Source organism: Primulina eburnea, unplaced genomic scaffold (genome assembly GCF_022965805.1).
Source record: "Primulina eburnea isolate SZY01 unplaced genomic scaffold, ASM2296580v1 ctg994_ERROPOS2195505+, whole genome shotgun sequence".
In the NCBI taxonomy this organism is placed as follows: Eukaryota; Viridiplantae; Streptophyta; class Magnoliopsida; order Lamiales; family Gesneriaceae; genus Primulina; species Primulina eburnea.
Genome location: NW_027331749.1, coordinates 68,624 through 81,404, shown reverse-complemented (window position 1 = coordinate 81,404; position 12,781 = coordinate 68,624). Strand labels below are relative to the sequence as shown.

At 34.6% G+C, this 12,781-nt stretch overlaps 3 protein-coding genes across 5 annotated transcripts; 1 reads left to right on the top strand and 2 right to left on the bottom strand.

Moving 5' to 3' along the window:
- Nucleotides 1-43: 43 nt before the first annotated feature.
- On the bottom strand, nucleotides 44-3,394 carry LOC140822681 (thiosulfate sulfurtransferase 16, chloroplastic-like). 3 transcript variants are annotated; one of them, XM_073183511.1, is made up of 6 exons: nucleotides 3,083-3,380; nucleotides 1,310-1,429; nucleotides 1,110-1,183; nucleotides 927-997; nucleotides 643-696; nucleotides 44-361 (listed from the first exon to the last, which is right to left on the bottom strand). In XM_073183511.1, the coding sequence occupies exons 1-6, from the start codon at nucleotides 3,328-3,330 to the stop codon at nucleotides 287-289; spliced, it is 642 nt and encodes a 213-aa protein (XP_073039612.1). In that variant the 5' UTR covers nucleotides 3,331-3,380; the 3' UTR covers nucleotides 44-286. The 3 variants fall into 3 exon arrangements, with proteins under 3 accessions (XP_073039612.1, XP_073039614.1, XP_073039613.1); XM_073183513.1 differs by lacking the exon at nucleotides 3,083-3,380 and adding an exon at nucleotides 2,979-3,019; XM_073183512.1 differs by lacking the exon at nucleotides 1,310-1,429 and having other exon boundaries at nucleotides 3,083-3,394.
- Nucleotides 3,395-4,707: 1,313 nt separating this feature from the next.
- On the top strand, nucleotides 4,708-6,737 carry LOC140822685 (2-methylpropanoate--CoA ligase CCL4-like). The gene has a single exon (XM_073183517.1). It carries the CDS (start codon nucleotides 4,798-4,800, stop codon nucleotides 6,445-6,447), a length of 1,650 nt encoding a protein of 549 aa, XP_073039618.1. The 5' UTR covers nucleotides 4,708-4,797; the 3' UTR covers nucleotides 6,448-6,737.
- A 3,262-nt stretch (nucleotides 6,738-9,999) lies between these two features.
- On the bottom strand, nucleotides 10,000-11,956 carry LOC140822673 (2-methylpropanoate--CoA ligase CCL4-like). The gene has a single exon (XM_073183503.1). It carries the CDS (start codon nucleotides 11,911-11,913, stop codon nucleotides 10,000-10,002), a length of 1,914 nt encoding a protein of 637 aa, XP_073039604.1. The 5' UTR covers nucleotides 11,914-11,956.
- Between the last annotated feature and the right edge of the window lie 825 nt (nucleotides 11,957-12,781).

Sequence of the window (12,781 nt, the reverse complement as noted above, 5' to 3'; positions counted from 1 at the left end):
GTAATGAATATTCGAACTCATAACAATTAGTAAAACACAAACATTCTCAATCAACTCTGAGGTGCCTGATTAATGAAATGTGAATCATGTTTTAAAAAAAAACCATACAGCATTCATTTGACAAAACAAAAAAGATCCGAGGAAATAAGAAAGGACTAAAAATTACACCATTACTAATTAGGAAATTATTAACTTACAACTCCATATTTTTAAATAAAAATATACAAGTAAACTGCTTTTTTGATTTCTAATAATTTTTTGTAAACCAATGGAAATAAGCCTCTCATCAAGACTCTGTTGGCAGTCCATTTTGTACCCAAGCTGCATATCCTCCAGCCATGTCCGTTACTCCACTAAATCCCTATAATTAAGTTTTACCTTTTTAATTACTTTCATGAAGAAATACAAATACACCCCAGTCGACAAAACTTAAAAACCAAATATATTTTTTTTTATTTCTTACAAAAAAATAATAATAACGAGCTTTTGTCATTCTCTCATTCTGGACAGTAAAAAAGAATTAAAATTTCATATCTGTTTAAATATAAATATAAATATTCCACAATAAGATACTTGAAGCAACCCCTCATAGACTTCGAGAACTATTTAGATTACAAGATTGTGGAAAAGGGAAGAACTTACAGCAGATAATAGCTCAGTCGCAGCCATGAGAGACCTTTTTCCTAATTGGCATCCCTGTCAATTAAGCCAAACAATACTCAAAAAGTGTTTTGATTAGAAAGATTTCTTCTTTTTGTATAGAAATATTTGACTTGGACGTAAAGATTTGATCAAGAAAAGAGAATTTGATGTCTCCCCATATCAAAACAATCCAAACAATTAGAACGAAATTATGATAAAAAGGATTTAAAATTCTCGATTTCAAATGTCTCGATCCAAAAGCTAGACGAAATTAAAGAACTTACAACGAGGATTTCATCATCTTTTCCACAATGAGACAACACTTCCTCCAAAAATTTGGGATTATGAGTCATGCCTATTATAGTGATTCAAACAAGTTAGTCGAGGAACTTTACCAGATCAAATAAACCCTATGACTACCTTATCCAGCTTTTCAAAAATTGCACTAGCTCGTATGTTACTTTAACCTGGTCCAACTCTTAGCAAGAAAGGGACATTGATAGCACCAGAAACATGTCCAGTGCTAAACTCCTCGGCAGTCCTACACGAATTCAAGCCATAAATTTTACAAATTTTTGTATTGTAACACAAAATATCTCACTTGTTTGATCAAAATGTTCTTTAAGCTATATAAGTGCAGGCTGATTGAAGTCTAATTAAAGATCACCTAACATCAATATAACGATGGCCTGCTAGGAGAAGTTCATGCGCCACACGAACAGGCACCGACGTTGGAACACCTGCAGAGTGCTCCTGCATGCTTCTGTTTCCATTTGCTATGCCAATACTGAAACATATATATTCCACAATCTAATGGATCACTATTGTATATCTTTTATTAGACCTTTCAATCATTTATATTTTGTACATATTAGCTTGGGAGACTATAACAAAATAACAAATATTCAAATTTGTTATTCATTTAGTTTGAAATCTTAGACGTTAGTTTCATTTTTTCCACACAAATTGGTGCATTTGCACCTGACACGCGCGCATCTACACAAATTTTGTGCAAACAGCTTTATACTACACAAGACAATGCAAAATACAGTCAATGTCATATTTATAAATCAGATGCTAGATTATTTTGGAAATATTTAGTAAGAAAAGGAAAATAATTTAACTTCCGAAACATGATCCTTATTCGATTATAATAAACGATGTGGAAGGGTAATTTCACAAATCAATAATACATGCTCCCTCGTCCTAATTATAGGCCAATTCTATCATACTCCAGGTGAGGTACTCCTTGTCACTAAATAATATATATATGTCTAGCATTTAAAAATAGCTACAATAATTTTATTAGCGTTTATAAATGGGTAGAACATAGAATTTTCTATAATAATTAAACTTTAAAATATTGATTTTTAACAATCTATATGATTCTAGCACAAAAATAAAAATAACAGAAATAAAAATCTCAAACCTCAAACGTAAAAATTTTACTATCAAATAAAAATTTCACGTAATTTTTAAATATAAAATATTAAGTTTTAAAATTTGAGAATAATAATAATAATAATATAACACATGTTATATACGTGAAACGAAATTAGTTTGGTTGATTTTTGGTTAAAGTAGAGTGAAATGTAATAATAATAATAAAAAAAAAGACATGTGTAAGAAAAAAAGTAAAGGAGAGTGCCTCACCTGGAGTAGGATATAATTGGCCCTAATTATATAGGTTTCATTTCCTTTTTCGATTGTTCCACGTATATATAGTTCAGTTCTACATTAATTAACATTTTTCCTTTTTTCCTTTTTAAAAATATACCTCTATCAACTAAGTCTTGGAAAACGTGAAATCATTTTTGAATAAATTAGATAAGGATAAACTTTATGATATTCAGTGATAGTCACCGTTAATGATAAATAAAGTAGATCAAGTGAGATTTTCTACCCAAAAAAAAATTAGATTGAGACAATGAAATGGTATAAAGGGAAAACAATGTACTTAAAAAATTGATTGGATTGAGCAAATATATCTACAACTAAGTCAATCATATCCTAACACCAAAGGTATTCCACGCAAACGAGGAAAAAATAAATGCAAAGATAAGGTTAGGAACTTTCACCGCAAACGAATTAATAAATTAATATATGGCACAAAATTCAAAATCCAATGTTAATATAGTTTGGAATATTAAGTAATTTCACGCAAAGCTGTCCAAAACCCGAATTAATACACATACCCACTTACAATAAACAAAATTTTAACAGTTATTTATGGATAAACATCTGATTATATTCTGAAACTGAACATAACCATCAAATTTATTACGATTAAAATCACAATTTCCCAGGTGTTATGAGATTTAGCGATTAACGATTACCTGAAGCTGGAAAGTCTACCGATTTAAATCTAGGGTTCGTCCCCATGGCGGCTTAAATCAATGCAGAAAAATCATGATTCGAAGTTCCTAAATTTAACGATTACCTGAAGCTGGAAAGTCTACCGATAGAGCTGGAGCCATTGCGATAATTTACTCTGCTCACCCAATTCTGAGAACAATGCTTGTCCAGCGGTGTCGAAGTAGACATCGAAAACCTTTGATTTGAATCCTCCGCCATTGACGAAGCGGGAAAGGTAGCAGAGATAATTGGCCTCAACATCGATATTGGGTTCTTGCTACGCTGAGATTTTCGGGAAGTTACATAGCGAGAGAAATTTATAAGCAATTTCATCTGATCTAGTCGCTGTCGCCAGATAAGAATAATCGACCTGGAATGAGTCACGACACTCGCGTGGATAGAAATGAAGTCTGGAATTAGATTTACCATTTTCCGAGACATTTAGATTTAATATACAAATAGGATATTATTTTGATATTATTTTAAAATAATATCTATGTCTACCTTAAGGCATACAACCCATAACAAAATATTTTTTATGCACGTGCAAAAATTATATGTGTCTCATTTTAAGTGCTTCAATGAATTTTATTTGTGATGAATGAAAGGAATTGATTTTAGAAGATATGTAAATTTTCGATTTTAAATGAAATACATCTTGGGCGTATTTCAAATTAGGGAGTATAATGAATTGGATATGAATATATTTTATATCATCCGTCATTATTCTCATATTTGTCAGAGGATTGAATACTCATTTTCTATCCAAATATCATATTACCACACGTAATTGTATTTTTTCGTATTTGAATTATTGCGAGTAACCTATGAACATCTACTAAATTGTTGATAATCATAAGAAAAAATGTAAAAATTAACAAATTAAACATTATAGAAAAATAATAAAATATTACAAAAAAAAAAATTATCTTAACATCATTATTTAACAAAAGTGCATCAACTATATACTAATAATTTTTTTCATTTCATACCACTAATATCATTTAAAAAAACATATTATAATTGACATCATTACCGAAAAATCATATATATATAATTAATTAATTTAATCGAGTATTCATATCGACTATGATCATGATTCTTTAATATCTGCATCCATCCTCATACCCGAAATTCCCCATACTCATTATTCATTTATTTAATCGGGTAAAAAATCATCTTCATACCCTCCTCCATTCGAGTCGAGTATCGGATTCTTCATCGAGTTCGAAGGAAATTGTCACCCCTATTTCTAATTCATCATAATTATCATTGCATTTATATGGTTTACCAATGGTTTATTTTAAAATTCACCTAAATAATCGAAACTATGAATTTAGCAACCACAACTTCAAATAATTTCGTCCCAACCCAACTTAGAGAGCATTGAAATGAGGTAGCCTCGAATAAACATAGTAAATATTGTTATGAACGAGTGATTCGGTACTTGGGAAAATCAATAATTCATATATGGTAGGATCGTTTGAGGCATGTAAATTATAGTTCACTAAATAAACTAGTAAAACTAGATTTATTAACTTCAACTGATATTATCCACCCGTTAGTTACAAATGAAGTATAATTGATTTTTTTTAAAAAAAAAAAATTGATCATATTAAGATATATACAGTTATTACAACATATACCCAAATATAATATAATAATGAATAAATAATATGATTATTGGTTGAACTTTGCACCTAATTAAATTACAAAGACGAATCTCAATGCTCTTATGAAGATTAGAATAGTATAGTAGTATCCCAAGTCCAACGTCTCCATCTCCAGTTCCACAGATTCATGGATCAACTGAAGCCCAGCCCTGCGAATTCCAGCCCTCTGACGCCGATTGGCTTCCTTGAGAGAGCCGCCACAGTCTACGCTGATTGCCCTTCCATCGTTTACAACTCCATCTCCTACACATGGTCTCAAACCTATCGCAGATGCTTGAAAATGGCGTCCTCGATTTGTTCCTTAGGCATCATTCCGGGAGACGTGGTCTCTGTGGTGGCTCCGAATATCCCGGCCATGTATGAGCTTCATTTCGCCATACCCATGGCCGGCGCAGTGCTCAACACCATCAACCTGCGTCTTGATTCCCGTACGGTTTCTGTCCTGTTCCGCCATGCTCGACCAAAGCTTGTTTTCGTCGATCATCAATCGGTATCTTTGGTTCTTGAAGCGGTGACACTGTTCCCGGGTGATTATCGGCGTCTCTTGCTTGTGATTATCACTGAAGGTGAGTCGGAATATCCGATAGCGAAAGGGGATTTTCATGGTAGTTATGAACATATGATGTCAATGGGTAGTTCAGATTTCAATTGGGTTCGTCCCAAATCTGAATACGATCCATTGACTTTGAACTACACGTCGGGAACAACCTCTACGCCGAAAGGAGTCGTCCACAGTCATCGGGGAACATTCATTGTCGCCATGGATTCATTGCTTGAGTGGTCCGTTCCGAAAGAGCCTGTTTACATGTGGACTCTGCCCATGTTTCACGCCAACGGGTGGAGCTACACCTGGGGCATGGCTGCAGTCGGCGGAACCAATATCTGCCTCCGCAAATTCGACGCTTCCGTTATCTACGCCAACATACGCCAACACAACGTGACCCACATGTGTGGGGCGCCGGTGGTGCTCAACATGCTGTCGAACGTTCCAGATGAAAAGCCACTGGAAAGGACTGTTCATATTCTGACCGCCGGCGCTCCTCCTCCTGCAGCGGTGCTTGCTAAAACTGAGTCACTCGGATTTGTGGTATGTCATGGATATGGCCTGACGGAGACCGGAGGGCTAGTCGTTTGTTGCTCGTGGAAGCAGAACTGGAACAGATTTCCAGCGGCGGAACGGGCCCGGCTGAAAGCTAGACAGGGAGTGAGAACCGTAGGAATGGCGGAGGTGGATGTAATCGATCCTCAATCAGGGAAGAGCGTGGCTCGAGATGGAAAAACTCTAGGTGAAATCGTGTTAAGGGGTGGATGCATAATGTTGGGATACCTTAGAGATCCCGAAAACACATCGAAATCCATGAAAAACGGCTGGTTCTTCACCGGCGATGTCGGGGTGATGCACCCAGACGGGTACTTAGAAATAAAAGACAGATCAAAGGACGTAATAATCAGCGGTGGAGAAAATCTGAGCAGCGTGGAAGTGGAGTCCGTGTTGTACATGTACCAGGATGTGAAAGAGGCGGCGGTGGTGGCGCGGCCGGACAAGTTCTGGGGCGAGACGCCGTGTGCGTTTGTCAGCTTCAAGGAGGGTGTCAAACAAAAGCCGACGGAGAGCGACGTCATAGCCTTTTGCAGAGAGAAACTGCCGCGCTTCATGGTGCCGAAGACGGTAGTTTTTGTGGATGAGCTTCCAAAAACCTCCACCGGAAAAATACAGAAATTTGTGCTGAGGAAGATGGCGGCCGCCATGGGGGCTTCGAAGACGAGCAGGCTTTAGTGGGTCGGCTCGGTCCGGAGAAATGCCCACAACTTTAAAATTTATGCAAGTAAGGCTGTGTTTGGTTCAAGTGATAAGATTATTGAATGATTGGCACGTAAATGATAAAGAAATGATTATTTACAAGTTCGTATTGTGTGCTGAAAACATTGACTTGTTTGGTTTGATTTTAAATGGTGTGATAAACTAGTCAATAAAGTTTCAACTACCAAAAATACCCTTCCAAATATTTTATGAAAATACTAAAATGAGACCCACGTTTCTATCACTACCTCCCATTTCCTTTGAGTACTGAACCTTCACATTACATCTTCCAAGACAACCCTAGCATTTATGCAAACTAAAAGGCTCCCCATATATCAACGAAATCTGCCCCAAAATTTGTGGGTTCTGATGCGTGTCGAGTGAATCAAACATCTGTAGGGTTAAAATTTCGCTTCCGCACCGTAGATTTCCGTGAAGATCGAAAGCAAATCGCGGACCGAAATATTATTGTGGGTAAGGAAATTCGATCTCCAACATTTCCAGCACTGTTTTGTTGTGGGAAATTTCCAGCAACATTTCCAACAAGTAAGAGCACCTGATTTCCGAAAATTTCAAAGCAAGCACGGAATACGTACGCCAAAGTCCTAGCTTCCTTCGTACGTTGCTTCTGAGTTGGGGGGAAGACAGTTGTGTTCAGCTTTTTGGTTGGATCAAAGGGTAAAATAGGTAAAGACACGTATGATAAAATGCATGACTAATAATAATGGCTTGGGGTATGAGTTTATTTAAGCCAACCTAGTGTAATTCAGTCCATTGGATGGGGGATTGGGTGGGTTTGTTTAAAAATGAACAAAGCAACGGATTAGGATGGACAAAAGTTAACAAACTTACTTTATCAGACGTACCAAACACTACCTAAAGAATTAAGGTTTGATATAATCGATAACAAATTTTATTTTAATATAATAAAACTTGAATGTGTTAGGTTTTGTGAATTGATAGATTTCAAGAATGAAGAACAAAATATATTATTTTTTAATTATAAAAATTATTTTATAGAATAATTTTCTAGACATATTTGTTTATTAAAACAACTTTTAAAATATAAATCTCTTTGTAAAAAACACTTCTATAAAATTATTTTATAAATATTCTTTTAATTTCATTTATAATTTATTAAACAAACTTACTAAACTAGTTGAGATACAAATAAGCTTTTAAACTTTATTAAAAAGAGTGAGTCTCATGTGAGACCGTCTCACGGATCATAATCCGTGAGACGGATCAACCCTACCCATATTCACAATAAAAAGTAATACTCTTAGCATAAAAAGTAATACTTTTTCATGGGTGACCCAAATAAGAGATCCGTCTCACGAATATGACCCGTGAGACCGTCTCACACAAGTTTTTGCCTATTAAAAAATGAGCAAAATGTTGGGCCTCCGATCATTTTCAATTATAGAGATACCTAAAAGTGCATTTAATAAATTGTAAAAGAGTAAGATTTGGATCGAAGATAGCACTAGGTATTAGAAATTATATTTTTTCTTAAATTATTATATTTTAAATTATATTTATATTTATATATATATATAATAATTTTTATAATGAACAGGAATTGTGTGTGCTCAATGATGTTGAATTCCAAAAATATCTTTTTAAAATCTTTGTATTACTTGATTTGTTTTTATAGTTATATATATTTATTACAGATTCATTATTTTTAAACTATAACGGTAATTATTATTATTTTAACTAATTCTCATTATTATTAATATTATAAATTTTTTTTTTATTATTTGTATCCATATAAATTTATTACTAACATCAATTGTTTATTACAAAAAGAAATAATGCGTAATGAACTAATTTTATTTCAATAATTTTAAAAAAGAATTTTTTTTCCATTAAGCTATAGATTTTTTGATACAGGGAAAAATAATAAAGAAAGGTTTTTTAGGATTATTGGATCATAAAAGGCTATATTACATAATATTTGGCAAAGAAACTATTTTTAAAAGCACGCTTTTGACATAATCTAATTCTTAACATATTTATAAATATTTATATACTTACTTTTTTTTCTTTATTAAAATTAGACTAATTATATATGATCAAAAATAATAATTATTATTATTCAATTTTTCCTCAAAAGCAAGCGAATGCAAAAACTGAACTGAATACTAAATACACAAATGATAAACAATTATTAATACTTGAATAGGAGACGATCGTTATTCCTTTACCCGCCGGGGCATTGTCACGATTTGAAAAGAAATATATGACTTTTATATGTGACACGAGTCAATCTTACTGATATTCATAATAAAAAATAATATTTTTTCATAGATGAATTAAATAAAATATTCTTCTCACAAAATACGATGCGTGAAATCGTCTCATATAAATTTTTAGCGAAATATATTGAGAAACAGCTTAGTAAAAACAAAAACAAAAACAAAAACAAAGAATATTTTGAGAAATGAGTTTGGAAAAAATATTTAAATAGTTTTGTAATTTTAAATTCATTTTTTAACTCAACGTGTAACTTCATATAATCCTATTTTAAATATAGGATTGAAGAGAAATAATAATTCCAAATTTGATTGATTTAATTCATAAGATTTAAATGATTTCCTTAATATTAGTTTTTCCTTGTTAATTTGATTTCATATAATATCTTGTTAGATTTTGTCTTTCTAAGATAATGAGATAATTATGTAAATATATTTTAGATATTCTATTTATGATAATGATTTAATGAAATATGGTATTAATATTTAAAAAAAGTTTATTTCTAATTAAACTCTTATTTTCTTTGTGCAATAGGTAAGGACATTGGTAAAGAGGTTCCTGATACACGAACATACATATACGCACTTGTGCATGCCGTGAATATCAGAAAAATAAGTCATCAAGGATCATGATGTTTTGAAGAGTGGTGATTGCGCGTGTTGCCTTGAATGTTGGGGACATATGCAGACAACATCCGTAACGAAGTTGGCTGAAGACCGTTTTCGTGGCTCCTCTTTTGGCATTACGTTTTTGCTTTCTTAATTGATGTTTTATTACTGTTGGATATTTTAGAAAGTTTTTATTTTTTCAACGTGTTGAGGAAAATGATTTTAGTCTTAATCATTAGTGATAGGTTTTTGTAAATTGTTTGGTTTTCTAGTGATTAATTTTTGTCATAAATACTTGTGCAAATTTAAACTTGTCTATCAATTTATTTAAAGTCAATTTGTGTTACAAAATATAATATTCTGTTGCATGTTGTCTTAAATTTTATAACATTTGACACAACACTTAAATCTGATAAAACACAAATTTACAATTTTACATCCTATATTGATTTTTTTTATTATTTAGTAGTATATGTCGAACAATATATCTTACAACGATAAATATTTAGTAACATGAATTCGCTTTCCATACCAAATGAACAAAAGTTTTTTTTTTTCCTATTGATTAATTTTTATAGAAAGATTGTGAGCCATTTTGGTTGAATCAGTTAGAGTCTGAAAAATTACCAATATTTTACTTCTGATGCTTAGAAATTGAGTCTTATGCATTATTTATTTTATCGGATTCGCTCACAGTTGACTTCGGGGGCAAAGCTTTCGCCATATCTCTGAGCAGAAATTTCTGGATTTTACCAGTCGAAGTCTTCGGAAGCTCTGCCATGAAAACCACCGTTCTTGGGACCATATAAAGCGGCATCCTCGCCTTGCAGAATTCTCTTATCTCTTTCTCCGTTGGCTTGTCTTTCACGTCCTCCTTCAAACTCACGAACGCGCACGGCGTCTCGCCCCAGAAAGTATCCGGCCGAGCAACCACAGCCGCTTCTTTAACCGCCGGTTGGGAGTAAAGCACAGACTCCATCTCAACACTGCTTAGATTCTCGCCGCCGCAGATGATGATATCCTTGGATCTGTCTTTCACTTCTAAGTATCCATCCGGGTGCATCACGCCTACATCTCCAGTGTAGAACCAGCCATTGTCTTTCATGCAATACGAAGTTCCTTCGGGATCTTTGAGATAACCAAGCATCACGGATCCACCTTTTAACACGATTTCTCCGATTGTTGTTCCGTCCCTTTTCACGCTCGCCCCAGTTTCGGGATCCACGACGTCGGCCTCTGCGAATCCGATGGTTGCCACTCCTTGTCTTGCTTTCAGTTTGGCTCTTTCTAGGGCTGGCAGATTGTTCCATTCTTTCTTCCACGTGCATGATACCACCGGCCCGCCGGTCTCCGTCAACCCATAGCCATGACTCACGATGAAACCTAATTTCTCCGCTAGGCCGAGAACAGCCGCGGGAGGCGGTGCTCCTGCGGTCATGATTTGAACTGGACTATCAAGGTGTTTCCCGCCAAGGTAATTTGTTATCATGCTAAGCACCACTGGTGCGCCACACATATTTGTTACTTTATACTTGCGTAATGCTTCACAGATGGAGGGTCCATCGACACGGCGGAGGCACACATTAACTCCGCCAACGGCGGCCATGCCCCAGGCGTAGGACCACCCGTTGGCGTGGAACATAGGAAGTGTCCACAGGTACACAGGCTGCTTTGGAACAGACCAATCAAGCAATGAATCCATTGCGATCAAGAATGCTCCTCGGTGGCTGTTCAGCACTCCTTTAGGAGAAGAGGTGGTGCCGGAGGTGTAATTCAATGTAATCGGTTCCCACTCGCTGTCTGGTCTAATCCATTTGAAACCAGCATCACCATTCTCGACCATTTTTTCGTAAATTATCTTGTAATGATCATCTTTCCCATTGATCTGACAATCATCTCCATTATCTTCTGTGATCAGAACTAAAATCGGGCGCTGCAGATTCGGAGGAAACAATGAAACAGCTTCCTGGACTGACGAAGATGCTTGATAATCAACAAACACAAGCTTAGACTCGCTGTGCTGTAGCAGATTGGAGATCGCTTTCGCATCCAGCCGAAGATTAACATTATTAAGAATGGCGCCAGACATAGGAACCGCAAAATGGAGCTCACACATCGCAGGGATATTGGGTGCCACTACAGAAACAACTTCGCCTTTCTTGACGCCTAGCGACACAATCGAAGAGGCCAATCTCACACATCTGGCGTGAGTTTCAGACCATGTATAAGTTTTCTCGTTGTGAATAACAGAAGGGCAGTTTCCATAAACAACAGCAGCCCTTTCCAAGAACCCTATAGGGGTGAGAGGGGTTGAATTCGCCGCAGAAGATCCCTGCTTCACCTTGTGTTCTGTGAATCGTTCAGTTTCTTGAACGACAGATTCGACAGATTTTTTATTCATGAGAGGCACGGATTCTGAAGGTTGAATGATGCATTTTGTTGCAGCCCTGGAATTAAACTTTTTACAACTCGGTTTCCATGATTTCTTCCACGGGAGGGTGTGAGTTTCTTGGAGATATGGTGACGAAAGAAGCCTAGAATTATAATTTGCAGGAGATTGCTCAAGTGGATACATGGTTCTGGTTTTCCAGCTGCAAGCTTGCTCTTTGGTTATGAAATATATATATATATATATATATATATATATATATATATATGCTTTGTAAAATTATAAGATATGTTGCATTAATGTAGCTGCTTATTAGCATTAGTTGATATATAGCGTGTATCTATTCAGAGGAAATTAAAGAAAAATTTAGGTATATTGACTTCTTCTTTTTTAATTAATCAAATATTCAAAGTTTGATTTCATAAATTAACTTTTTTTTTCTTTATTTTTTAGTCATATCTCATTAAAATGTTAATATGACACCAAAAAAATTTAAAATGATACAAAGATTGCAGACGTGACATCATAAAATATTCACATTTCAGAAGTCAAATAAAAAATCGAGTTAAGCTTTATGTACAACTAGGGTTATACAAATGATAACCCATTAATTTTGAGATTACGAAACTACCAAAATAATTACACGTTGTGTTTGAAAGTTTGACGTGTTAAGTTGGGGGATTGTGCTCGTAAAGTTTGGCTCTTATATATTTGTTTAAGTATGTAAATTTGATTGTTTTTTTATGTGTATTTAAACCTATCTATGTAGAGCTTTGATTAATTGTTGGCGGAGGGTTGGTTACGCTATCCCTAACATATATCTTGAATTAATAATTTAATGGATGAAATTGGACCATTACTAGTTTTTAATGGTATATGTCACAACCTACACTGGGCATGTGCTTACACGATTACACAATGTATTCTTATAATAATTATTTTGTATTCGTTTTCGTTTTAAGAAAATGATTAATCCAAAGTATTATAAAAGCTCATTGTAGCTTATCATAAACTCATTTTAAATATTTAGTTTTTACCATGTGGGACAAACGAA